Consider the following 27,492-nt stretch of genomic DNA (forward strand, 5'->3'; position numbering starts at 1 on the left):
ACGTTACCTGGTGATAGTCACAGTTTAACTGCACAAGATAAGTAAATATAGTATTTTCCCCGAGCGCAGAGTTGCTGGAGCTTGTTTCCTTACAGAGCACTTTATAGGCGAACAGCTTTATCAGCGGCTGATGTCCAATCACCGGCACACAGCTTTCAAACCTCAGCTGAGTTTTAGCTCTCAGTGGTTAAACGCTGGACTTCATTCACTCAGGTTCTGTCTGTCGGGTCACGTTTACTTCGCTGTTTTATTTACAACTGAGCAAATCGGTTTGGCTGAGGTTAAAGTTACGTTTCATAACTGCATAGTTTCACAGACGTTTAATGAACCACTGGCACATGTGTTAGACTGAACTATCATCTAAATATCATCTGTTTTTTAATAGTTATTCAACTGTATTCTAAGCACCAGCTGTCTGTTAGAATGTGATTTTTTTTCTCTCTGTTGGCAGAGGTATAAAAATGCGCAGGAAAATCTGACGTGCATGGCAAACTTCACCGACGATATTTAGGGAGGAATAAACACACATCAAACATAAATGAACCATTTGCCTGTCTCCATAATCGAGAGCATTTTCTCTTCTTATGTCAACACTCTCTCTCTCTCTCTCTCTCTTTTTTTTTTTTTTTTTTTTTTTGCTTTTTCGGTCATGTTATGTTTACCTGTCAAAGGCTTGTTACAAACTATGAAACACATTGTGCAGACTTCTGGATGTTAGAAGAAAACTAATACTGCTCATGAATGAGACTAAAGGCAGGAAGGTGTCCTTTAAAACTAAACATGTTAATAGGACCTCCCTATTTATATCATAGTTTATGATATAGCGCGTGTATTTCAGTAATAGCCTGCTGAGGCCACTATACGTGCTGGCCTCATATCAAATGTGAAGGCAGACTGAGTCTATGTTTGACGTTTGTTTATATCTAATCTTCCTTTTCAAACATTTAAACAGCAGCGAGTCTGCAGCTGAGGGAATACAAATTCAAATTGTCGGAACAGGTTTGCTCGTTTCTTGGATTCATTTGGTGATTTATTAAATGTATAACTGTGTGGTGGGGCGTGGTCTGCGGTGCCGTGCAGGGAGGGCGGACGCACCTGCACGGCATCCTTAATCACGCCCGCCTAGTTAAAAACACGGGGACTGAGGGGTTTGGGGGTGTTGTGGTGTGGTGAGATGTAAATAAAGATGACTCTGAACGTTGCTCCGTGGTCCCGCCGTGTCTTATTCACGCCACATTGGTGCCGAAACCCAGGAGGCAGCACGGCGGGTCCATATCGGAGCCAGGGAATGGAGGAGCTGGCCCAGAGGGTGGCCGAAATGGCGGCCGCCCAGCGGGAGCAGGCGGCGGAGGTGCGTCGCCAGCAGGAAGAGCTGCAGGACCAGTCCGAGCGGCACCTGGAAAGGATTGGGGAGCTGGCGGCGCTGCTCTGGGCCTGGGCGCCACCCCCACAGGTGTGTCCCGAGGACAGTGAAGCGGTGGAGGAGCCGCGTGAGGCACCTCAGCAGCCGGAGGTGGCAGACGAGGCGCGCGGGGATCTGCGCCTGCCGGAGGAGGGGGAACAGCCAGGTGAAGGGCTGCTCCTGCCGGGAGTGGTGGATGAGCCGCTCCAACCGGAGGCGGCAGACGAGGTGCGCGAGGGTCTGCGCCGGTTGGAGAAAGAGGAGCTGCACGAGGGGCTGCTCGAGCCGGGAGTGGCGGCGGAGGGAGCAGTAGTGACGGAGGAGTCGCGCTATGGGCTGCTCCAGCAGGGAGCGACAGCGGTGACGGAGGGGCCGCGCAAGGAGCTGGAGGTCCCAGTGCCAGGGGAGCTTGCTCGAGTGGAACTGGCGAGCGAGGCGGGCGCCACGCTTGAGATCGCCGTGCTCGCCAGACCGGCCTCACCACCACCAGAGGCCTGTACACGCCACACCTCTGCCCAGCCACCTGTGAGCTGGGGCTCACGCTTGTGCCGGCCGCGCCGGGTGCACCTGTCACGTGTCCGACTTCCGAACCAGCTTTGCCTGCGCCGCTGGATTCGCGGGCGGCCGCCTGAACTCGCACCTCCCCGTCGCTTGGCCGGGGCCTGGGGGTGCCAGCTGTCCGGGCTGATTCCCTCTCCCACTGGCGGTGGGGGAGTAGGTTCGGCCGGATGGCTCCCCGGCCTCAATCGGGCGATGGGGGTATGTGGTGGGGCGTGGTCTGCGGTGCCGTGCAGGGAGGGCGGACGCACCTGCACGGCATCCTTAATCACGCCCGCCTAGTTAAAAACACGGGGACTGAGGGGTTTGGGGGTGTTGTGGTGTGGTGAGATGTAAATAAAGATGACTCTGAACGTTGCTCCGTGGTCCCGCCGTGTCTTATTCACGCCACAAACTGTTATTCTAATCTGCTGCTGAGTCTCTTACACTTTTCTTTATGCTGTATATTTTCACGTCTCTGGAATAGTTGGCAGTTAGATAGTCAGCTGGGAAACTTTGTGTTAACTCATGGAGCTGAGGATATCGTGGATATGCTGACCTCGCTGCGTGGTGTACAGAGCGAGGTCAGCATGATTAATATTCACAATAAAAATATTAGCCGAACATCATGAAGTCTGTATGTGTTTCATAGTGTCGAACAACCTTTGTACAGTTAAAGCCAGCAGTTACTACATGACGGAAACACCAATGTTATCTCTTTTATGTGTTTATACACAGGTCACGCTGATTACTGAACAAAGATCAGATGTTAAACAGATTTATTTGCTCTCTCTCCTCCTTAAACATGTTTTTAATGTTAGTTATAATTCAGAATTGGCGACTGAAACACGTAGGACACATAAGAACATCAGGAAATAAAACACCGATAAATATAACCTCAGTAAAAGAAGTCAGCGGGGGTTACTACAGCTGTGTACCGGGGCCTGCGCTTTGTCGGTGGGATTGCTTGCGAGGCGAGCGGGTCCATCCCACGCTTTGCCGTGAGACTGGGACGACATCTCCGAAATCATCGAAACACTTTTGCAAAGAGGCTGTATCTTGACAAACCGACCAGACACATGAAGATTAAACCACTACATTCTCGGCTAAAAAAATATTAAAACGGTATTTGGTAACACACAAACAGGGTTTTTCAAAGCTCAGTTCTGTTAGCTTCCACATGCCGGTTGTTGTGTGCTAGAAACAATGGCCACCAGGCCAAAGCAATGGTTTTGACTCGATCAGTGTTAACCCCGCCCCCTGAGTTTGATGGGTGAGGCTGACAGATAAAATTATTTCATGATGAGAGCCAGGCGTCAGGACTGCCAAAATGAAATAAATAAATATATCATTAAATAATTAATTAAATGTGTCAATAATTAATTAAATGTGTCAATAATTAATTAAAATGTGAAATACATAAATAATTAATTAAATATGTCAATAATTAATTAATTAAATGTGTTAATAATTAATTAAAACGTGAAATACATAAATAATTAATTAAATGTGTCAATAATTAATTAATTACATATATCATAACTATTTATTTAATTAATTAATTCCAATTTTAATTAATTATTGCCACATTTAATTAATTATTTAATGGTGTATTTAATTAATTCATTATGGCAGTCCTGGCGTTCCATACAAAATGCCACACTCTTCAAATTCATGCCAACTAATATTTTTACGTCCAGTAGGTGTCCTACTAGAGCAAATGAAGCTTCAAGACGCATTGCGCAGGGGTGAACCAATTGAATGAAAAGCTTCAGTGCTTCATGAAGCTTCATCTGCCCATCACTAATGAACACAGTGATGACAGTCATCTTCACGCCAACTCAAACACATGATCACAATAAGCTTCTAGCTGATGTGATTGGTTGGTTAATTGTCATCATTCTCCATTCACAACTATACTGAGGAAAAGAGCCATTGAGCCGTCTCTGTAGGTTTACAGGAAACAGTGGGTTTTTGCTTTTATACCACCTATCTTTTGCACAATACTGCTGAAAGTCGCAAGAGTGACTCCAACTCTTTACTTGACTCAGAATCTTTAGTCCACAGTGTTGACTCTTCATAAGAGACAGCTGCTCCACATTTGAATCCTGCAGGTTGTTGTTACCCAATTACTCCAGTTATTTCAGATGGGATGCTTGGGACTGAGAGCTGAAGTCAGAGTAGGACAGCTGATAATCCACAGCTGTCCAACCTTTATTAAACTTGATGAGATCAGATGTCTTAATATTTCATATTGTAACTTACAATGTATATTACTCTGTGTGTGTGGCAAAAACTGGATACCGCTTTTATTTTGTTTTTTATTTGATTTGATTTTTTATTTTGTTTTTTGTTGCGAAAGAGGCTCATTTTAAAAATCTACTGTATATACACTGCATATTTATTTATCACACCACAGAGAAAAAAGAGGAGTTGATCGGCTTTTCTGTCGCGAGTTCGTGACCCTTTCTCAATATGCGTACTTGTGCGTACTTGCGTTCTCGTGTACTTGTGATACTTCATCAGTCAAAGTACTGTTCCAATTCTAAGTACGCATCAAGTCGAGAACGCGAAAAAGTTCCGGATGTGTTCTCGCTCCACCCGTTTTATCGAGCATGCATCAGTGGTGACTTGTGTGGACTTGGTACAGCTAAATATCCCAGAATGCATTTCGTCCAAAACTCAAACGCGGCAATGGCAGACAAGCGGGGCTAAAAACTTTTAAATATTACTCTTTCTGGGTCACAAAATAAACTTTTAAGTTATTTTCAAGCGAGAATGTAGCTGTGTAAACTTCAAATATCTGCTCGATTTATTAAGATATCATATATTTCCAAAGGCGCTCCGACGTTTTCGGAGACGTCTGTGACCCGCCAGCTACATAGCAGACAGCGAGGTCGAGGATCATTAGAGCCAGCGAGAACAGCGGACCCCCGGCACATCGTTTTCAACGGTCTCGAAATTACTTGCGTACTTAGAATTGAGAAAAGGCCCGCCTCTCTTGTTTGCTTATTGCCCACTTCGCGCCAAAAGAGAGGAGATTTTGGCAGAAAATTAAAGCGAATGGTAGTTTAGAATTGAACAAATTCCTTTAAGCTTCAGTATTACAAAATACACTTATCAATTGTCTTATAACTAACAACATTTGTCTAAGCTCTTGGTGGCGCTGTCACTTGGTGTTCGCTCGCTCTGTGGTAGAGTATCACTTCCTGTTCCTGCTCAAACACAGTGGTGTTTCTGAGTAGCTTATTTGCTTAGCAATTTAATTAACAACTTTTAAATACATTCTTCTTTCATAGTATAATCTTCACGTGCTTCATCCGAAGCACACTTTCTGTGTACTCACTACCTAATTTATAGCCAAAGTATTCACTCACTGTCTCTGTACTGTCTCGCTAGCTTAGCTTATCTCGTAGCCGACTCATTAGCACCATGGCTACTTCACCTCTCCCTCCTGCACTTTCTTGCTCATTGTGTCAGATGTTTAGTTACTCCTCGGCCTCCTTTAGCAGTAATGATATCTGTAACAAATGTAGCATATTTGCAGCGCTGGAGGCCAGGATTACTGAATTGGAGACTCGGCTTCGCACCCTTCATTCACCCGTAGCTAGCCAGGCCCCTGTAGCTGGTGCAGCCGAAGATAGCGTAGGCCCCGCTAGCTGTTCCCCGGCAGATCCCAAGCAGCTGGGGAAAGAGGGCGGCTGGGTCACGGTGAGGAGGAAGCATAGTCCTAAACAGAAGCCCCAGGTACACCACCAACCCGTTCATGTGTCTAACCGTTTTTCCCCACTCGGCGACACACCCGCCGGGGGTCAAACTCTGGTAATTGGCGATTCTGTTCTCAGACATGTGAAGCTAGAGACACCGGCAACCATAGTCAATTGTCTTCCAGGGGCCAGAGCAGGCAACATTGAAGTAAATTTAAAACTGCTGGCTAAGGGTAAACGTAAATTCAGTAAGATCATAATTCACGTCGGCAGTAATGACACCCGGTTACGCCAATCGGAGGTCACTAAAGTCAATATTGAATCGGTGTGCAACTTTGCCAAAACAATGTCGGACTCTGTAGTTTTCTCTGGTCCCCTCCCCAATCAGACCAGGAGTGACATGTTTAGCCGCATGTTCTCCTTAAATTGCTGGCTGTCTGAGTGATGTCCCAGAAACGATGTGGGCTTCATAGATAATTGGCAAACCTTCTGGAGGAAACCTGGTCTTGTTAGGAGAGACGGCATCCATCCCACTTTGGATGGAGCAGCTCTCATTTCTAGAAACATGGACAAATTTATTAAACCCCCCAAAATATGACTATCCAGAGTTGGGACCAGGAAGCAAAGTTGCAGTCTTACATGCCTCTCTGCAGCTTCTCTCCTCCTGCTACCCCCCCAAAAACCCATCTCCATAGAGACTGTGTCAGCTTCCAAAAAGACAAAAAACAAACTAAAAACCAGCAACAAACAACTTAAACATAAACAATTACAAAGAAAGAACAATACAGTATCCACATCTGAACCAAAGAGTAAAACAGTGAAATGTGGATTATTAAATATTAGGTCTCTCTCCTCCAAGTCTCTGTTAGTACATGACTTAATAATTGATCAACAAATTGATTTACTCTGCCTTACAGAAACCTGGTTGCAGCAAGATGATTATGTTAGTTTAAATGAATCAACACCCCCGAGTCATTCTAACTACCAGAAATCTCGAAGTACAGGCCGAGGGGGCGGTGTGGCAGCAATTTTTCACACCAGCCTATTAATTAATGAAAGACCAAGACCGACTTTTAATTCATTTGAAAGCCTGATGCTTAGCCTCGTCCACCCCAGCTGTAAAACTCAGAAACCAGTCTTACTTGTTATCATCTATCGTCCACCTGGGCCTTACACAGAGTTTGTGTCTGATTTCTCAGACTTTATATCTAATTTAGTTCTGAGCTCAGATAAAATAATTATTGTGGGTGATTTTAACATCCATGTAGATGCTAAAAATGACAGCCTCAACATGGCATTTAATCTGTTATTAGACTCAATTGGTTTCTCTCAAAATGTAAAAGAACCCACCCACCACTTTAATCACACTCTAGATCTTGTTTTAACATATGGCATAGAAACTGAACATTTAACAGTGTTTCCTGAAAACCCTCTCCTGTCTGATCATTTCCTGATAACATTTACTTTTACAATAATTGATTACACAGCGGTGAAGAGTAGACTTTCTCAAAGTAGATGTCTTTCTGAAAGTGCTGTAACTAAGTTTAAGAATATAATCCACCCACTGTTCTCATCTCCAATGTCCTGTACCAACACAGAGCAGAGCAGCTATCTGAACGCTACCCCAACAGAGGTCGATTATCTTGTTAATAATTTCACCTCCTCACTACGTACGACTCTGGATACTGTAGCTCCTGTGAAAACTAAGGTCTCTAATCAGAAGTACCTGACTCCGTTGGATAATTCTCAAACACGTACCCTAAAGCAGATGACTCGTAATCTGGAGAGGAAATGGCGTGTCACAAATCTAGAGGATCATCATTTAGCCTGGAGAAATAGTTTGCTGCTTTATAAGAAAGCTCTCCGCAAAGCCAGAACATCTTACTATTCATCACTGATTGAAGAAAATAAGAACAACCCCAGGTTTCTCTTCAGCACTGTAGCCAGGCTGACAAAAAGTCAGAGCTCTTTTGAGCCAACCATCCCTTTAACGTTAACTAGTAATGACTTCATGAACTTCTTCACAAATAAAATTTTTATCATTAGAGAAAAAATTACCAGTAATCATCCCACAGATGTAATATTATCTACAGCTACTCTTAGTACCATTGATATTAAGTTAGACTCTTTTTCTCCAATTGATCTTTCTGAGTTAACTTCAATAATTACTTCCTCCAAACCATCAACCTGTCTTTTAGACCCCATTCCTACAAAACTGCTCAAAGAAGTCCTGCCATTAATTAATTCTTCGATCTTAAATATGATCAACCTATCTCTAATGATCGGCTATGTACCACAGGCCTTCAAGCTGGCTGTAGTTAAACCTTTACTCAAAAAGCATCTCTAGACCCAGCAGTCTTAGCTAATTATAGGCCAATCTCCAACCTTCCTTTCATATCAAAAATCCTTGAAAGAGTAGTTGTCAAACAGCTAACAGATCATCTGCAGAGGAATGGTTTATTTGAAGAGTTTCAGTCAGGTTTCAGAGCTCAGCACAGCACAGAAACAGCTTTAGTGAAGGTTACAAATGGTCTTCTTATGGCCTCTGACAGTGGACTTATCTCTGTGCTAGTCCTGCTAGACCTTAGCGCAGCGTTGGATACTGTTGACCATAATATCCTATTAGAGCGATTAGAACATGCTGTAGGTATTACAGGTACTGCACTGCAGTGGTTTGTATCATATCTATCTAATAGACTCCAATTTGTGCATGTAAATGGAGAGTCCTCTTCACACACTGAGGTTAATTATGGAGTTCCACAGGGTTCAGTGCTAGGACCAATTCTGTTTACATTATATATGCTTCCCTTAGGCAGTATCATTAGAAGACATAGCATACATTTACACTGCTATGCAGATGACACCCAGCTCTATCTGTCCATGAAGCCAGATGACACACACCAATTAGTTAAACTGCAGGAATGTCTTAAAGACATAAAGACCTGGATGGCCGCTAACTTTCTGCTTCTTAATTCAGATAAAACTGAGGTTATTGTACTCGGCCCTGAAAATCTTAGAAATATGGTATCTAACCAGATTCTTACTCAGGATGGCATTACCTTGGCCTCCAGTAACGCGGTGAGGAACCTTGGAGTCATTTTTGACCAGGACATGTCCTTCAACGCACATATTAAACAAATATGTAAGACTGCTTTCTTCCATTTGCGGAACATCTCTAAAATTAGAAATATCCTGTCTCAGAGTAACGCTGAAAAACTAGTTCATGCTTTTATTACTTCCAGGCTGGACTGCTGTAATTCATTATTATCAGGATGTCCAAAAAACTCACTGAAAAGCCTTCAACTAATCCAAAATGCTGCAGCAAGAGTCCTGACAGGGACTAGAAAGAGAGAGCAGATTTCTCCTGTTTTGGCTTCCCTTCACTGGCTTCCTGTTAAATCCAGAATTGAATTCAAAATCCTGCTCCTCACATACAAGGTCTTAAATAATCAGGCCCCATCTTATCTTAATGACCTTGTAGTACCATATCACCCTATTAGAGCGCTTTGCTCTCGCTCTGCAGGCCTACTTGTTGTTCCTAGAGTATTTAAAAGTAGAATGGGAGGCAGAGCCTTCAGTTTTCAGGCCCCTCTTCTGTGGAACCAGCTTCCAGTTTGGATTCGGGAGACAGACACTATCTCTACTTTCAAGATTAGGCTTAAAACTTTCCTTTTTGCTAAAGCATATAGTTAGGGCTGGACCAGGTGACCCTGAATCCTCCCTTAGTTATGCTGCAATAGATGTAGGCTGCCGGGGGATTCCCATGATGCATTGAGTTTTTCCTTTCCAGTCACCTTTCTCACTCAGTATGTGTTAATAGACCTCTCTGCATTGAATCATATCTGTTATTAACCTCTGTCTCTCTTCCACAGCATGTCTTTATCCTGTCTTCCTTCTCTCACCCCAACCGGTCGCAGCAGATGGCCGCCCCTCCCTGAGCCTGGTTCTGCCGGAAGTTTCTTCCTGTTAAAAGGGAGTTTTTCCTTCCCACTGTCGCCAAAGTGCTTGCTCATAGGGGGTGATATGATTGTTGGGTTTTTCTCTGTATCTATGAAGCGCCTTGAGGCGACTTTTGTTGTGATTTGGCGCTATATAAATAAAATTGAATTGAATTGAATTAAGTCATCTCCAACACCCTGGAAAACAACTGGGAGAGTTTAGAGGCTCTCCAAGATTACATTGATCGGTGCTTCCAGAATCTTGTGATGAAGAAGGCCCAGAATGCAGCTTCCCCGGCCAAATCTGACACGCCGTCATCGAAAAGACTTCGCCCGGCAGATTCCCCCGGCACAACATCGCCAGCCGGCAAAGATATTGTTGACATACTGGAGTCAATCAACCAATGATTGTCCAGTTTTGATGCAAGGCTGTCCTTGGTGGAGATTCTTCACCGAGAATTTAAATCCTTGCGAGAATCCCTGGAGTTCAGCCAGCAGCAGGTGGAAACACTCGCTGCTGAAAATGCCACGCTAAGGGAGTCTGTGAAATGTCTCACAGACAATGTTACCCAGCTAAATAGAGAAAATAAAAAAAATAAAAGAAACAGTTATTTATCTACAAGCTCGTGGCATGCGTGATAATCTTGTATTTTCTGGTATTCCAGAAGATGCGGAGACTACAGTGAAAAGCTTCATCAAAACCCACCTGAAGCTGCCAGAGGACACGGTGAAGAACATCGCCTTTGATAGAGTGCATCGCATCGGCCACATGCGGGCTGCAACCGGGAGACCATGTCCTATTGTGGCCAGATTCGGTCACTTCAAACAAAAGGAACAGGTGAAAAGCCGCGAACGACCAGTTCCCCAAAGAGATCCTGGAACAACGCAGGGTCCTCTTCCCAATCCGATGCGGCTTCACCCAGAAGGGCTCCCGCGCTGTCATCGCTGTGGACCGGCTGTACGTGGATGGACAGCTCCACCGCGACCCCGACATCACTCCGTGGCTGTATTAACTTCACACCAGATAAGAATCCGCTACACCCTTTTCATATCTACTCACACTAACTTGCATTAACATCTGTTTAACTTACCGGTATCAAATCGCATCTTAAGTGTGACATCATAGCAGAATTAACACCGTCACTCTCCGTCAACGGTTTGATTGGAATGTTTCCGGTTTTTTTCCTTCTCATTTTTTTCCCCCTCTTGTTTTTATGCTGCTCACCCTTGTCCTTGGTTTCTTTCTTTTTTGTTTTTCTTTCACTGCTTCGATCACCTGCTTCCACATTCATCCACAAACAACATCCTTTATTTCGACATACTGTGCACAATCATGCGCTCAATGGCACATTTACATCAGTCAGACAGCGCACACAGACGAATAGGATACACACACTTAAGCCAAGCGTACTCATATTAGTAAATATGCACACACATAGTCAAACTCAGGGAGCATCTCGCCACACATTTTTTTCTCTCTCTCCTTCTCTTTATTTACGAACAAGTGATGTATTCTCTCCACCTGTCTAAGCGACACACACAGCGCACACCCCTAGTTATACACAGACACTAAGGTTTGTTACATGGAATGTAAATGGAGCTGGCTCCAGAGAAAAGAGGTTAAAAATATGTAACCAACTCAAAAAACTACAGGCAGATGTTGTCCTTTTACAAGAGACCCACAGACCTCTTAGAGGTTTGAATGAACTTGAAACACCTGAGTTTCCCAATGTGTTCTCAGCTTGTTATAATTCTAGACAAAGGCGAGTAGCAATTTTAATACATAAAAATATTAATTTCACAGCACTCCATACAGTTATAGAACTTGATAAAAAGCTATGTATTGCAAGTGTATATGGTCCAAATGTTGATGATCCCTCATTCTTTCACGCTTGTTTCAGTGCACTCTCTGAGCACTTAGATGGCACACTTATTCTTGGAGGCGACCTCAACCTTGGACTAAATGAAGAAATGGATAGGCTCAATACAGCAGGAACTCAGCGTAATTGGCAATCCACAAATATAATCAAACAGTATATGAGCGACTTTGGTCTTTGCGATGCATGGCGCTCCCTACACCCCAACAGTAAGTCTTGTCTAGATTATTTTTTGGTCAGCAGCTCACTGCTGAGCGACATTTCAGACACTAAGATTCACCCTATAGCTGTCAGCAATCATGCTCCTGTACCTTTAACACTAATGCACAAGAATAAGACTACGCCAAGTAAAAACTGGAGATTTAATACATCACTTCTTAAAGATGAGGACTTTACCTCGCGACTTTACTTATTAAATATTTTAAAAAAGAGTAGACTTCATATTTAGACTTCAATGACACTGCCGGAACATCAGCTTCTGTTCTATGGGAAGCAGGGAAAGCTGTGATGAGAGGTAAAATCATTTCTTTCTCATCACATAAAAAGAAAGAAGAAAACAAAAATATTCAGGAATTAGAAAAAATCATCAAATCCCTAGAAGAAGCCTATGCATCCCACCAAGATCAGGAAACATTGAACAAAATACGCAAAACAAAACTAGAATTAAATGAGATAATTGATATTTTTAAAAAAAAGAAAGAAAGAAATTCTTAGTACAAAGACTACGCTTACAAAATTATGAACATGGTAATAAATCCGGTCAATTTCTAACAAACCAGCTAAAAATAAATAAAGAAAAAACAACTATATATGCTGTTCAAGATTCATCTAGGACCACAGTATATGACCCAAAACAAATAAACAACATTTTCAGGGATTTCTATAAAAGGTTGTATTCACCACAAATAAACCCGTCTAAAAAGGAAATTGATCAGTTTTTAGACAACATAACTCTTCCAAAATTATTAGACACTCAAGTAATGGCACTGGATTCGCCACTGACATCAGGTGAACTCCAGGAAGCCCTGATAAGTATGCCCAATAATAAGTCTCCAGGTCCAGACGGCTTTCCTGCAGAAAGAATTCTGGTCGATTCTAGCACCAGTTTTCTACAGAACGTTGTTGGAAATCAAAGAAAAGGGCAGACTTCCATCAAATATGAATTCTGCAAACATTAATCTCCTGCTAAAACCAGGCAAAGACCCTGTATATCCCTCAAGCTATCGTCCAATATCCCTTATAAATGTAGACCTTAAAATAATCTGCAAAGCTCTCTCAAAGAGACTGGAGAAAATAACCCCCCTCTTAATTCATCCTGACCAAACTGGTTTCATAAAAGGTAGGCACTCATCAACAAATACACGTAGATTACTTAATTTGATAGACTACTCATACAGTAAAAACCTAGAAACTACAATATTTTCTTTAGATGCAGAAAAAGCATTTGACAGAGTTAACTGGAAATTTCTATTTGCAACTTTACACAAATTTGGTTTTGGATCCTCTTTCATAAACTGGTTAAAAATATTATATAATTCCCCAACAGCTTGTGTCAGAACAAATTACCAAACATCTTCCAGCTTCTGTCTCCTGAGGGGCACCAGGCAGGGATGCCCACTTTCCCCTTCACTGTTTGCAATTTTTATTGAACCACTAGCAGCAGCAATTAGACAGAATTCAGTAATTAAGGGCATAAAATGCAAGAACGTGGAACATAAAATCAGCCTTTATGCCATAGGTGTCAAACTCTGGCCCGCAGGCCAAATTTGGCCCGCAGCCTAATTACATTTGGCCCGCGAAGCCATACCAAATTACTATTAGAGCTGGCCTACTGGTATTATACAGCTAATATATATATTGTTTAGTATTAAGCTTTGCTTGTTCCATATTCAGTTTTTCAGCTAAACTTGTTTGAGTCCATAAGAAAAGATTCATATATCTGGAGGAAGATTTTTTTTTTCAATAAATATTAATGTTAGGATAAGAAGAGATGCACAAGAAAACAGCCAGATTGCACCTTCTGCGTTTCCCCACGGAAATTATTCATTTTTTAAAATATTATAATTATTATAATGCACCAGGGTGCAGGGTGTTCCATTTTGAATTTTGGCCCACTGTGTATTTGAGTTTGACACCCCTGCTTTATGCGGATGATGTGTTACTTTTTCTCCAAAACTCACAAACTAATATCTCTGGAGTGATTGAATTGATAAACTCTTTTGCAAGAATATCAGATTACTCAGTTAACTGGCCAAAATCTACAGTCCTTCCAATTAATTGCTCCTTCTATAATTCTACTTCTACACCACTGCAATCAGGAAATATAAAATATTTAGGTATTAATTTTTCTCCCAAGCTTGCAGCTCTTACTAAATTAAACCATATCCCACTTTTAAAGAAAGTAGAAGGTGATCTGGCTAGGTGGAAATGTTTACCCATATCACTCATGGGAAGGGTTGCCGCTATAAAAATGATGGTCTTACCAAAAATAAATTATTTATTCTCAATGATCCCAACTAAACCGCCACAAGATTGGTTCAGATCTCTAGATTCATATATGTCCAAATTCCTTTGGAAAAATAACCCCCCACGAATCAGCTTAAAAACACTACAAAAGACCAAGGATAAAGGAGGACTAGAACTGCCTAACTTTCAGCACTACTTCTTAGCCAACAGGCTTCAATTTATCTCAGGATGGCTAAAACATACCCTCTTAAACGAACCTTGGCTAGCTGTAGAACAAGCACTTTGCAATAATCTAGAGATTTCAGACCTACCATTCATCAGCTCAAATATCCAATGACATGAATGCTTTAAAAGCGTGAACATCAGCTCTTCTCTGACAGCATGGTGGGAGTTTCTAAAATTGACGGAGTCTTCATTAATCCCATGCAAACGTACACCTATCTGGAACAACCCTGACATATTACAAAACAATAATATGATAAACTTTTCAGATTGGAGTGGTAAAGGAATCAAATACACTGAACAAAAATATAAACGCAACACCTTTGTTACTGCTCCCATTCCCCATGGGATGGACGTAGAGACCTAAAATTCATTCCAGATACACAATATAACCATCCCTCCCAAACAGTGGTCACAAATCAGTCCAAATGTGTGGTAGTGGGCACATCTGCTATATTGAGATAATCCATCCCACCTCACAGGTGTGCCACATCAGGATGCTGATCTGACATCATGAGTAGTGCACAGGTGTACCTCAGACTGCCCACAACAAAAGGCCACCCTGGAATGTGCAGTTTTTTGCGCTATTGGGGGTCTGGGGACCCAGAACCGGTCAGTATCTGGTGTGACCACCATTTGCCTCATGCAGTGCAACACATCGTCGCATGGAGTCTATCAGATTGTCAATTGTGGCCTGTGGAATGTTGGTCCACTCCACTTCAATGGCTGTGCGAGGTTGTTGGATATTCGTGGGAACTGGTACACGCTGTCGTATACACCGGTCAAGCACATCCCGAACATGCTCAATGGGTGACATGTCCGGTGAGTATGCTGGCCATGCAAGAACTGGGACATTCTCAGCTGCCATCTGCCCTGAACAATGTGAACCACGATTCATCCGTGAAGCGCACACCTCTCCAACGTGCCAGACGCCATCGAATGTGAGCATTTGCCCACACAAGTCTGTTACGGCGACGAGCTGGAGTCAGGTCAAGACCCCGATGAGGACGACGGGCATGCAGTTGAGCGTCCCTGAGACGGTTTCTGACAGTTTGTGCAGAAATTGTTTGGTTGTGCAAACCAATTGTTCCAGCAGCTGTCTGGGTGGCTGGTCTCAGACAATCTTGGAGGTGAACCTGCTGGATGTGGAGGTCCTGGGCTGGTGTGGTTACACGAGGTCTGCGGTTGTGAGGCCGGTTGGATGTGCTGCCATATTCTCTGAAACGCCTGTGGAGACGGCTTATGGTTGAGAAATGAACATTCAATGCACGGGCGACAGATCTGGTTGACATTCCTGCTGTCAGCATGCCAATTGCACGCTCCCTCATTGCTTGTGGCATCTGTGGCATTTTGCTGTGAGACAAAACTGCACATTCCAGGGTGGCCTTTTGTTGTGAGCAGTCTGAGGTACACCTGTGCACTACTCATGATGTCAGATCAGCATCCTGATGTGGCACACCTGTGAGGTGGGATGGATTATCTCAATATAGCAGATGTGCCCACTACCACACATTTGGACTGATTTGTGACCACTGTTTGGGAGGGATGGTTATATTGTGTATCTGGAATGAATTTTAGGTCTCTACGTCCATCCCATGGGGAATGGGAGCAGTAACAAAGGTGTTGCGTTTATATTTTTGTTCAGTGTATTTAGAACATATACTAGAAGGAACAGAATTTATCTCATTTGACAGCCTAGTTACACAATATGGGATGAACATGAAAATATTTTTAGAATATCAACAAATTAAATCCATAGTAAAAAAGAAAATTAAACCGGGTCAAGTTGAACTACAAACACCACCAAGTGTGGTTCAATTTCTTACTCTTAAAACCCCCCAAATTACTTTCCAAAAAATACAGAATGCTTTCTAAAACAGATGAATCAATATCACTTCCTATTGCAAAATGGGAAGCGGATTTATCAGTTAACTTAGACCAAAACTTCTGGTCTCAGATTTGCTTAAAAACCTTTCATCTAATTAGAAATCCCAGTCTTCAATTAATTCAATACAAAATACTACATAGAGTGCACTATACAGGTCATCGGATGTTCAAGATGGGCTTTACGTCTACCAACAACTGCTCACACTGCCAAACCAATTCACCGGACAATTATATCCACGCTCTTTGGTTCTGTCCACCAGTTCAGAAGTTTGGGCGCGAGATATGTGAAGACTTATCGAAGTGTCTGAAATGTAACATTCCAACTTCCCCTTTAGTGTGTTTGTTGGCAGCTTAGATAATGTCACTTCAGAAAAGAATATCGCCCATATGGTTTTCACTGCCCTATGCATAGCATAAGGAAAAATAAAGATAATCTTAATTCTAACCAATATAAACTATCTATTAGATTACATTAGTCTTGATACAGCCTCTGCCACCACATCAGATCAATTGCTCTGGGCTCCTTTGATCAGCTCCATCACCTAATGGGGGTGGGAGGTCATAATTTGGTCCTGCCTTCGCTGTTGTGATTGGTGTGGGGGTAGGGACAGGCTTGGGGCGTCGGGGGGTTCCCCAGGAGCATCTTCCTTGGAGGGCTGAACCTGGGGTAGCGGTCACGGCCTATTAAGGGTTCTGTTGGCTCTTAAGTGACGGTTTCCTCGTGGCTGCGTGCAGCGGGGCTAAGGGAGGGTCTGTGCTGACGGACGTGGGTTACTGACCTGGTAGCCTGGCTGCCCCTGGGTGGGTCCGGGACGGGCGTGAAGTTCTGGGGGCGCTCTGTCTCTGGGCTGGGGCCCTGGCTGGGCCTCGGGGGGGTTGTGGGCGGGTGGGTGTTTGGGGGCCCAGCCCTGGCGCAGGGTGCCGCCAGTGCATCAAGCCACCTGGGGGGCTCTTCAACTGGTAGGGAAGGTTGTTACATCTTGCAGGAGGTCTCCTCTCTTCAGGAACTCTCTGCAGGAGGGGGAGATACAGGAGAGGTGGAGGAAGATCTCAGCCTGGGCGTCTATTGTCTTGTGTACTCTGGAAGATGAGTGGATGACGGGGTGGGTGGTGGGGTCGGGTGGGCTGTCCCGGGCTCTGCGGGGTCAGGCGGCGCTGCTGTACTGGCCCCCGGTCCGGATGGGCCAGGACCCCCTTTCCCTGGCGGGTTGCGGAGTATCGGGGTGCCTACTGGGGTCAGCGGGGGAACTGGATCCAGGGAGGGGTCACTTGCCCCTCCCTTCCTTCCCTCCCCATCTTCAGCTGCCTCCCTCTTCCCGCTCCACCACAATCACCCACACATGTAGGGCCTTGGGGTAAGGGTGTGTCACCAGGGTGCAGGGGAGGCATCCCCCCCCCCCCCCCCCCCCCATCTGTCCCCTTCTGGCTGCCTCTGCCTCAATTTTATCCCACAACTTAGACATTCACATTACTCACACTCTCATTACACATACATATAGGATCTTGGGGGTGAGCACACTACACGGAATCCAAAAGACCATCAGGGTGTACAACCTCACCCCTGGCGTCGTTGCCCACCTCTCAATTTTAAATACATGTAGACATTGAGGGCTATCAGGAGGGGCTATGCGCTTACCTGCTGCTCTCTGGCAGGTAGCTCCATGCCCTCCTGGGTTTATATGCACCTTAGAACACACATGCATCAACACTACAAATGAGCAGGCGGAGGGAGGTTTGGAGTCTTCACACACCCCCGTTCTCTGCGGCCTGCTGGAGCAGGAGGGCTAGGAGGAGCAGTTGGCCGTCCGACTGGGGTCTGGAATGTGGGGCCTCCCTGCTGCTGCGGAGTCAGGGCGGTCTGCTTCTCCCCACCCCAGGGAAAAGGGTAACACCACCCGGGTCTGGGTGCAGTTTCCCCCTCCAGGGGCAAGGGTACCTAGGCGCTTAGAATACACTTGGGGAGTGTGATTGTGTGTACAGTGTCTCTCTATGTCTGTCTCCACGTTGGGTGAGTGTGGAGTAAGTGCATATGAGAGCATGAGGGTGGGAATGGATGTTTGTATCTGTGTGTGCCTGCTTGTTTGTGTCCATATGTCAGGTCAGGTATCAGATGTCACCTCTCTAGGGACATCTCAGGCCCTCCAAGGTATGGAGGCCTATCTCCCCCCACCACTTCCCCTTCCAGTGGCAGACGCCCTCAGACATCGGTGCACTGGTGGTTCTTTGTGTCCGGGGATGGGACAGGCACACACCGGCTCACTCCTTGGTGGCTGCTTATTCGGGCCTGGGGCTCGCTCGGGCCACTTCGGGGGTGGGGTGCCCCCAGCCTCAGTCACTCTGGCACAGCTGGCTGCCGGCGGAGCTCACGGGCACGTCACCGCAACCCCCCCCTGGCTTCTGCTCCACGGCTGCTGAGTGACCCCTCATCTGGGACTCTCCTCGGCTCTTTCTGGGATAGTGGCGCGGCTGCCCCTCTGTTGGTCTTCCTTGGTCTCTTGTGCTCTGAGGGCCTCTGGATGTCTGGAGTTTTGATTGCTTCCATACCTGCTTCATGCCCTGGAGGACGGGGCTGTGGCTGTGGCTTACGTGCTGCACAATAATGTTTAATATTTAGTATTTACTGTTATATTCCAATATATCATCATGATGTTGTTTATTCTATTGCTCTCTTTTTCTTCTGCTTGTTTTCTTTTTTCTTTCTCAACAGGTGATCCAGGTGATTGATATATGTATTTTTTGTCTGCTTATTTTGTTGGTTTTTGTTTTTTGCCCTTTATCCCCGTCCCTCTTCTCCGCTGTTTTTCTTTCCCTCTTTCTTTCTCCCCTGTCTTTTCCTCAGTCTGTCCCGTATCTAGCAAGTGAAAATAAAAAATAAAATAAACAATAAAAGGTGAATCAAATAGACCATTACGGCAAGGCTGGGATGGTCCATTTAGTAAAGTAAATCCGTTGTGCATCTTTCTTCGCCTTTAGACAATAATTCTGATGGCAAAAGAACCGAACGGCACAGGCAAGAAAAAAAAAAGAAAAAGAGGGGGACAGACTGACTACTGATGCCTTAAAGCTCTATAGCTCTATAAGTCTGCCTATAGCCAGTTGTTTCGATTATTTGTTGGCTGTGTCAACAACATTATTTGTTTCCTTTTTAATGTCTGCTCCTGATGAAACGACTACTGACTTGTTGAACTGAGGCAACAAACACTTTGGCTGTTTGCAGTGTTCCTGTATAATACCCTTTTGTATAATCTTTACTTCCTGTACTTTTTTGTAATCTTTAGTTCTTGGTAAAGCCACAAAAGCTATCCCCACATAATTGTGTGAAGGTTCCAGTACACATATGATGTCTTACAAAGATATGTCTTGGCTCCTACCTCAAAGCACACTGTGCGCTGTCGATCTTACGTGCTTCACAATAATGTTTAATATTTAGTATTTACTGTCATATTCCCATATATCATCATGATGTTGTTTATTCTATTGCTCTCTTTTTCTTCTGCTTGTTTTCTTTTTTCTTTCTCAACAGGTGATCCAGGTGATTGATATATGTATTTTTTGTCTGCTTATTTTGTTGGTTTTTGTTTTTTGCCCTTTATCCCTGTCCCTCTTCTCCGCTGTTTTTCTTTCCCTCTTTCTTTCTCCCCTGTCTTTTCCTCAGTCTGTCCCGTATTTAGCAAGTGAAAATAAAAAATAAAATAAACAATAAAAGGTGAATCAAATAGACCATTACGGCAAGGCTGGGATGGTCTATTTGGTAAAGTAAATTCGTTGTGCATCTTTCTTCGCCTTTAGACAATAATTCTGATGGCAAAAGAGCCAAACGGGACAGGCAAGAAAAAAAAAAAAAGAGGGGGACAGACTGACTACTGATGCCTTAAAGCTCTATAGCTCTATAAGTCTGCCTATAGCCAGTTGTTTCGATTATTTGTTGGCTGTGTCGACAAGATTATTTGTTTCCTTTTTAATGTCTGCTCCTGATGAAACAACTACTGACTTGTTGAACTGAGGCAACAAACACTTTGGCTGTTTGCAGTGCCCCTGTATAATACCCTTTTGTATAATCTTTACTTCCTGTACTTTTTTGTAATCTTTAGTTCTTGGTAAAGCCACAAAAGCTATCCCCACATAATTGTGTGAAGGTTCCAGTACACATATGATGTCTTACAAAGATATGTCTCAAATGAAAGCAGCCGGAGGCATTTTGTAAAAAAAAAAAAAAACTCTGATCTGACGTTGTCGTCCTGGCAGAGTTCACCTGATGACTTGTTATTTAAAGACTGCACTCCCTTTCACCAGAACATGAGATGACACTTCTGGTAAGAGTTAATCTTTATTTTGTGGCCTTTTTTAATGTTTCAAGAAGAAACGTTTTCTCTATTAGAAGAAAAGATTTCGTCTATTTTCACTTGTTTTGAATCTTGTTTCTGTTTTCTTTCTTTCTGGTGAAGCTACTTATATATTCTACACATGCCAAGGAAGGTGGCCAGTCTATCCTCTGAACCTCATCAACCGTGCATCTATACAGATAATCATCTAGCACAGTAATTCATTGAAACTTCAGCAGCATGATCACCATTTTCTTCCTCATCGAAATGGTCAGCATCATCCCCATCACTGCCATCCTCCTCTTCATCTATTCCAAGCTTATTTCCATCTACCGCTCCAACCATGTGTTGGACAGCTGTGGCCATGCTGTGCTGATAACAGGCTGTGACAGTGGCTTCGGGCACCACCTGGCTCGCTGTTTGGACCAAAAGGGGTTTGTGGTCTTTGCTGGGTGTTTGTCTCCAGGAGGAGCTGGAGCCCAGAGCCTGGTCAGACAGAGTTCCAGTAATCTAAAAATCCTCAAGTTGGATGTCACAAGGGATGAAGACTTGCAGCAGGCAAAGAAAATGGTGCAGGAGAACCTGCCAGAGAAAGGTAGGAGTTTAGCTCAATGGAAAAAATGTATCAAAGATTAGCCATGGCAAAAAGGAGAAAATTGTATTTTATTGTTTGCTTATTTCCATAGATAAAGAAAAGACAAACTTTTGACTTTTCTTTATCTCTTTATCTTTATCTCTTGACTTGTTTGTATTTAAATATGTAAGGATAAAATCTCAATGATAGTTACAGATTAAAAGGCAAAGGTGAATAATGAAAAGTCTTGAATCCACAGTAAATCCAGTCTTTTAATTTTTTTAGCTTGTGAGGTCAACTTTCCAAAGGCCAGTTCAGTTTCTGTTTTTGCAAGAAATAAAACTTTTACAAATTTGACAAATAGTGTGGGAAAAAAATAACTTTCTAGTCTATTTGGTCTATCCATGACATGTTGCATGTTTTTTATTTCACATTTAAAACTACATTTCTCTAAAGAAAAAAGTAGGGTCAGTGGGATTTTATTGTTTGTCAGGTCTGTGGGCAGTTGTGAACAATGCTGGGATCTCAGACTGGGCCGAGATCGAATGGAACACTATTGAAGATTTCCAAAACATGGTGGATGTTAACCTGTTTGGATCCATTAGGACATCTATCGCTTTCCTACCGCTGGTTCGTGCCAGCAAAGGTGAGTTCCATGTGTAGCTACATTACTGTCCTCACATTTATACTGTAGTGGCGTTATGGATAATAAAGGCTTGTGTAATGTTTTCAGGTCGGATGGTTTTTGTGTCAAGTATCTTTTCCTTCTTCTACTGCTTGAACATGGGAGCATACAGTGTGTCAAAGAGAGGACTGGAGGCATTTGCTGACTGCTTAAGAGTGGAAATGGCTAGTTTTGGCGTGAAGGTACCGAATGGGTGAAAAGATACACAAAAACATCCCATGACACTGTAAAGCATGAAGTAGAAAATTTAGTAATTCTGTGGTACATAAAATGTTATGCCTGTGAGGGGAATGGGAACGAAGTCTTTCTATGAATACGGTTCATTGAGTAAGTAAAGTTGAATTTTTTTTTATTTTAATTACACTGTACAGAGTTGTTTTTGCCAGTGCTGTGGGACATCACATTCTAATGAAAAACCATGGTATGTTTTCATTGGATTTTCCAAGACATTCCAATGCTTATTTATTTTGCTTTTAGGAACAGGATTCAGAGAAACATCTGGTTCTCACACTTGTATAACACACAGAACAATTTGGCTGCTTTGATTCTGTTCATAATTTTATTAATTTACACCAGTGGTTCAAATGCAGCCCCAAACCATGACAGAGCCCCCACCGTGTTTTACAGATGGCTGTAGACACGGTGGGGGCTCTAAAAAAAATGATTCTGTTCATCTAGACGTAACATTTTCAGTGTGAGAAACATTTTTTCACTTATCCAAGTGACTTCTTCAGTCCCAGCTGACTGCAGGTTTCAGAATCAATTATTTGGGATTTGCTTACCTGGATGATTGAGCATGCATCAAGAAAGTCACTGTTGTACCACTCTCCTGACCTTTTGTAAAAATGATGGCCATTTGAACCAAAAATGTCAAATATGGATTCATCACTCCATCAGAACAGTTGTCAAAGCTTTTTAGTCCAGTTCTTGTGTAATTTTCACACCTCAGCCTTTCAGCCTTTTCTCCCTCTTTCCATTCAATAAGAATGGCTTCTTGACAGCCAGCCTTCCACTGAAAACGTTTCTGATTAGGTGGGGTTTTTTTGTTTTTTTTTTCCCTATTTCTTAAGATGCTTTTCATCTGCTGTAGGATTTTTAAAGGCCTCCCACTTCTCCTTTTGTCCTTAAATGTGTTTTTGCAATGGGCAGCTATTAACATAGTGCCTCTAAATGCAATTTAAACCTGGTTCTTTACTAAGTTACCTGTTACCACAGATGACTAAAATAGCAACCAATGCCCCCCCCAAAAAACTTTGAAAGACCTTTAGAAAGTCCAGCAAGCTATTGATCAAGACCACTTTGAAAAAAATACAGAAAATTTTGGCTTCTTGGAAACAAAATATAAACAAATGAGGGGTGGCTCAAGACTGTTTGTCTGTTAATGTGTATTTCATTAACAGACATGAAGCTCTAAGTGAGCATGTGTTTACCAGTTACGTTGTGACCATTTGAACGAGTCCAGGGCAGAAACCTTGAACATTGTGCAAGCTTTGCCATTTTTCAAAACCACATTGTTTCTCTTGAAACCTAAATCTTTACTTAAAAATGTAAAAATATTAGCTCTGTGTCCTTAATTTTGAGATTATTGTGATCAAACATGACATCATAGTATATATCATAGAAAATTAATTAGAGTATATCTAAAGTTTGCCTAATCCATTTCTTCTTTTTGGTCTAACCCAACAAAAATAGAAGTGAGAAAACAAGTTATGGGTTTACAGGAATCCATGAGTTGGAGTAATTGATACTGATGTGAACACCCATCAAGATTTAATAATACCTGATAGAAGACTCTTTCCTCCTAGTTGAGTCTTTATGCTAAGCTAGCTCAAGTTTCATCAGGAACGCAAATAACCTTTCATAAATGTCATGGATTTGTTGTTTAAGTTAAAACACACACAGAAACACAGATACACACAAAAACGCTGTAAATGGACTAACTGAACATAAACTCCCTTTCAGGTCAGCATCATTCAGCCAGGTAATTTTGGCCAAGCCACTAACATCCTGAAGAGGAAAACTGCTTTGGACATCTGGAACAAACTGGATGATGAGAAAAAACGAATCTTTGGCAGAGAGTACATTGATCTGGCCAATGACTACTTCACGTCAACATGTAGGGTGGGATTCAAGGACGCCGATCCGGTCATCGCAGCAATGCTGCACGCGGTCACATCTGCTCGGCCGAAACACAGATACCTGCTGGTCTCCACCATGGAGATGTTTTTCTTCAGCATCTTCCCATTTCTGCCAACCCTCCTGGCTGATGCTGTGTTTTCTCTCAGCTCAATGTACACATGCAGAAAAGAAATGCTTTATGCTAAGCGAGACCCACAAAATAGCTATCTGTAATACTAAGCTCTTCCTATTGTCTTTAAAAATGTTAAGGACTTAATACACAACATTTATGGCTTTATAATTAATAATACTACTAATAACAATAATAAAAGGTATGAAACAAATATAGCCTCATGAAACAGACTGATCTTGAGACATTTGAAACCCAGTATTCAGCTTAATGCCAGACTACAGATTTAGTGATCACAGGTAGATTTATTCCTAACTTTGAAAGTATTTCCAATTTACTTCCTGTCATTTCAAAATGTATTACTGCTTTTGTGTGTGTGTGTGGGGGGGGGGCGTAAATGTTAATTAGCAGGATTATGAGTACGAGTTGTAGCTTGATTTCTGGAGTTTTGCCTGGCTGTTTACCTTCAGGATTTTCTTTTTTTACTTTTTTGGACAATAATTTTAGTATATTAAAGTAAACCATGCAAAACATAACCGTCATAATATGAATATTTTCCTAGTCCGCTTATTTACACAGAATGAACCTGCAATCGAACTGTAGGTTAAAAAAGAGGGACATTCCACATGCTATAACATATTTTGAACTTTGCCACATGGTTGGTATGAGCCTTTACTTAAGTTTACTGACTTTTGGGGGGGGTTGTTAGTGAATTATCAGAAAGAGGTCCTCCAAGGTAACGGTGCAAAATTATGTTCCTCTGGGTCATAGATATAAAAATTGATATTCATGCTGTTATAGCAAAAAAATGTGCCACAAAGTTTTTATTTTTTCTGCTTTGAAAATTTCATGTGGATTAAGTAATTACAAGAGCTTGAAAATGCTGGGGGTAAAAAATATATAGCCCCAATTCACATCAAGTTTCCTCAAGATGCGTTTATTTGTAAGGTAAAGACTCTACAATAATAAATATTCATATAACACACAAATGTTTATAATAGTGCAAGGTAAAGAGTTCAGTTTGAGCAACACTGCTGCACAACATGTTTTAATGAATCCAAGCCTAATTGGTGGTTTCTCTACATATGAATGTAGAGAAACTGAAAGAAGTAGAACAGATTTTTGATGCCAGAAGCTTTCTGTTTTCCAATGCCTGTAGTCTGTGTTCTTTAGACCAATATTGTTTTTGTTTTCATTGGTTCCTGTCTCTCATTACGGTTCCCTCTTTTCCTCATCTTTCTATCTGATCTTCAGTGTAGGTGTGGCAACTTTTTCCTGCTTAGATGAGTGGCAGTGATTATTTGGTAACTTAGCAGTATTATAACACCAGGGCTACATCAAAGGCCCAAATCTTGTCAATGCAGATATGCCAATACTTTGAAAGATCTTGTAGCCACACATTTTAAAAGCCTTCTCACACTTTTTGTATTTATTATTCCTCACATTTTAATGTCCCTTCTTGGATTAAAGGTGTAGAGAAGAGAAAATGTGGACAGCTATGAAGCGGATGAAGAGTGTACAGATGACATACCTGTGGAGAGAGGGTAGTGGAGTTTTTGGCCAGGTGGTTGAACACAATCTTGGAGAGGGAGAATGTCTGAGAAAAGGAGATGAAGTGTACTGGTACTGATTTGCAGCAAGTGTAATATGCAGAACTGTAGTAACTATAGAGGGATAAAGGATATTGAAGATGGCGCTGCCAGGCAGGAAGAAAAGACAAAGATCACAGAGTACATTCCTGGATACCGGACATGCAGAGAGTTGGTGTGACAGAAGAGGATGCTAGGTTTAGGACTTCTTTTATGCCTGAGAACGATAGTGCAACCTCTAATTAATTAATGGCTATCAAGTAAACATAATTATGCTTTTCATACATAATGTTTCAGTAGAAAAAGTCAAAAGGTTACAGTGGTTATATTAAGAAAAACTTAACATAAAATTACCCCCATTCTTTACTTATCCCAGCTGACTCAGCAATACAACAATAGCTGTATAAGTATACCATTCTCAATTGTTTCATCCACATTACTCGTTGAATGAACTACACAGCTATCTTCTGATTAGTAGGCAAAATGGAGCATCCAAGATTTGGGTTTATCCATTTAATGGTTGTTTTCATTGGTACCAACTGAAATATTTCTGGATAAGCACACATTTTTCTCAAGTTGAAAAAAGTAATCCCAGTATGCCACTAAGCTCAGATTGTTATCATATGGTGTTAACAGGGCATGAGTTCAATGCCCATACTAGGGTTTTTTTTTTTTTTAATGAAGTAATGTGTTTCATACCACCACCTTTTGAAACACAGAATATGTTCATGTTGTATAACTGCATATCTTATTAATGCTAAATCATAGGTTCTGTCTCCATGTTGGCCGTCAATGCTTTCATTCACAGACAAATTCATTATCAGCTGAGAGTCAGCCACTACTCTTTCATTACTAACAGACACACAAAGAAACGTTTATTTATTTTTTTTAACAAACACTTGCTGATGAGTCTTGACGTCACATGTTAACAAACCAGTGTGTAAGTGCCAAAGCAAATTGGAAAGAATAAGTGTTCAGAAACCAAGAGAAGCAAATGAAGTTTTTTGTTTTTTGTACTGTGAACACGAGATTCAAGATTACCAAAAAAAATCTGTCTCTCTCTCTCTCTCGCTCTCTCTCTCTCTCTCTATATATATATATATATGTATGTGCATATATATACATATGTATGTATGTATCAAATATCTTTTTTCTTCTTCTTTCTTTTATCTTTTTGTTGTATTAAAAAATAATTAAATGAAGGAAACAGTAGATAATAAAAGTAATTGTTCATTTCAGCATTATCTTTAATTTATAACTGTTAAAATTATGGAGCTCAAACTGCCAATGTAAACTAACACTACTGAATAAATGAATATTCTCTTAAATACATCCAAATATTTCCTACCATCTTCTGCTGCAAAAACTGAAAGTTAAGCTTTGATTAATCTCTCCTTACATACTCTTGAGCATGTGACAAATGTTTTTAACATCCAGTCTGGTTTTATATCATCCCAGAGAGTCTCAGAGGCAGGAACAATCTGAAGGTCCCACATATATCTAGTCCTTCACCTGAAAGAAGACAGAAAACCAAAGTTGAGCTTCTAAACCTGGAAAAATCTGCTAAATCAAGGCTGTCCTTTCCTTCTATGTTTTGTGACTACATCGTAATGTTGATGTCAAAGTGCCCATTTATGTTCACCTTTATGACCATCAGCAAGTGTGAGCTCCTCTATAAAAGCAGACATTTTGACAGCTCCCTGTTGTGGAACATTCAAGCGTGTGTTAAGACAATGCTACAATCTTCAACTCAAATCAGCAGATAGACAGTTGAAACTTGGAAATATTTGAGTGTGGACAATGATCCCAAAAACACATAGAAGCTGATTTTCAAACGGATAAAGCAGTGGGAAAAGTTTGATCCTTTTTATACCCACCTAGCAATGCACTATGTCAGATATCTGCCATTTCTGCAAGACTTTGTGGAAAACTCTTTTCTTGAATTTTCCCTTATTGCTTATTTTAAAAGTTTGTTGAAAAAAGATCTCTCCTGCTTCAGGATTAAGTCCACGAGTTTGAGGTGCACTACTCTTAAAGC

The 27,492-nt window shown here is 42.1% G+C and overlaps 1 protein-coding gene across 1 annotated transcript; it reads left to right on the top strand.

Annotated features, from left to right (window-relative positions):
• The first annotated feature begins 20,228 nt into the window (after positions 1-20,228).
• LOC113016852 (D-beta-hydroxybutyrate dehydrogenase, mitochondrial-like) lies at positions 20,229-24,119 on the top strand. Its single transcript, XM_026160008.2, has 5 exons — positions 20,229-20,349; positions 20,482-20,953; positions 21,426-21,578; positions 21,666-21,799; positions 23,580-24,119. Exons 2-5 carry the CDS (start codon positions 20,599-20,601, stop codon positions 23,967-23,969), a joined length of 1,032 nt encoding a protein of 343 aa, XP_026015793.1. The 5' UTR covers positions 20,229-20,349; positions 20,482-20,598; the 3' UTR covers positions 23,970-24,119.
• The last annotated feature ends 3,373 nt before the right edge of the window (positions 24,120-27,492 follow it).

Source organism: Astatotilapia calliptera, chromosome 23 (genome assembly GCF_964374335.1).
Source record: "Astatotilapia calliptera chromosome 23, fAstCal68.1, whole genome shotgun sequence".
Taxonomy (NCBI): Eukaryota; Metazoa; Chordata; class Actinopteri; order Cichliformes; family Cichlidae; genus Astatotilapia; species Astatotilapia calliptera.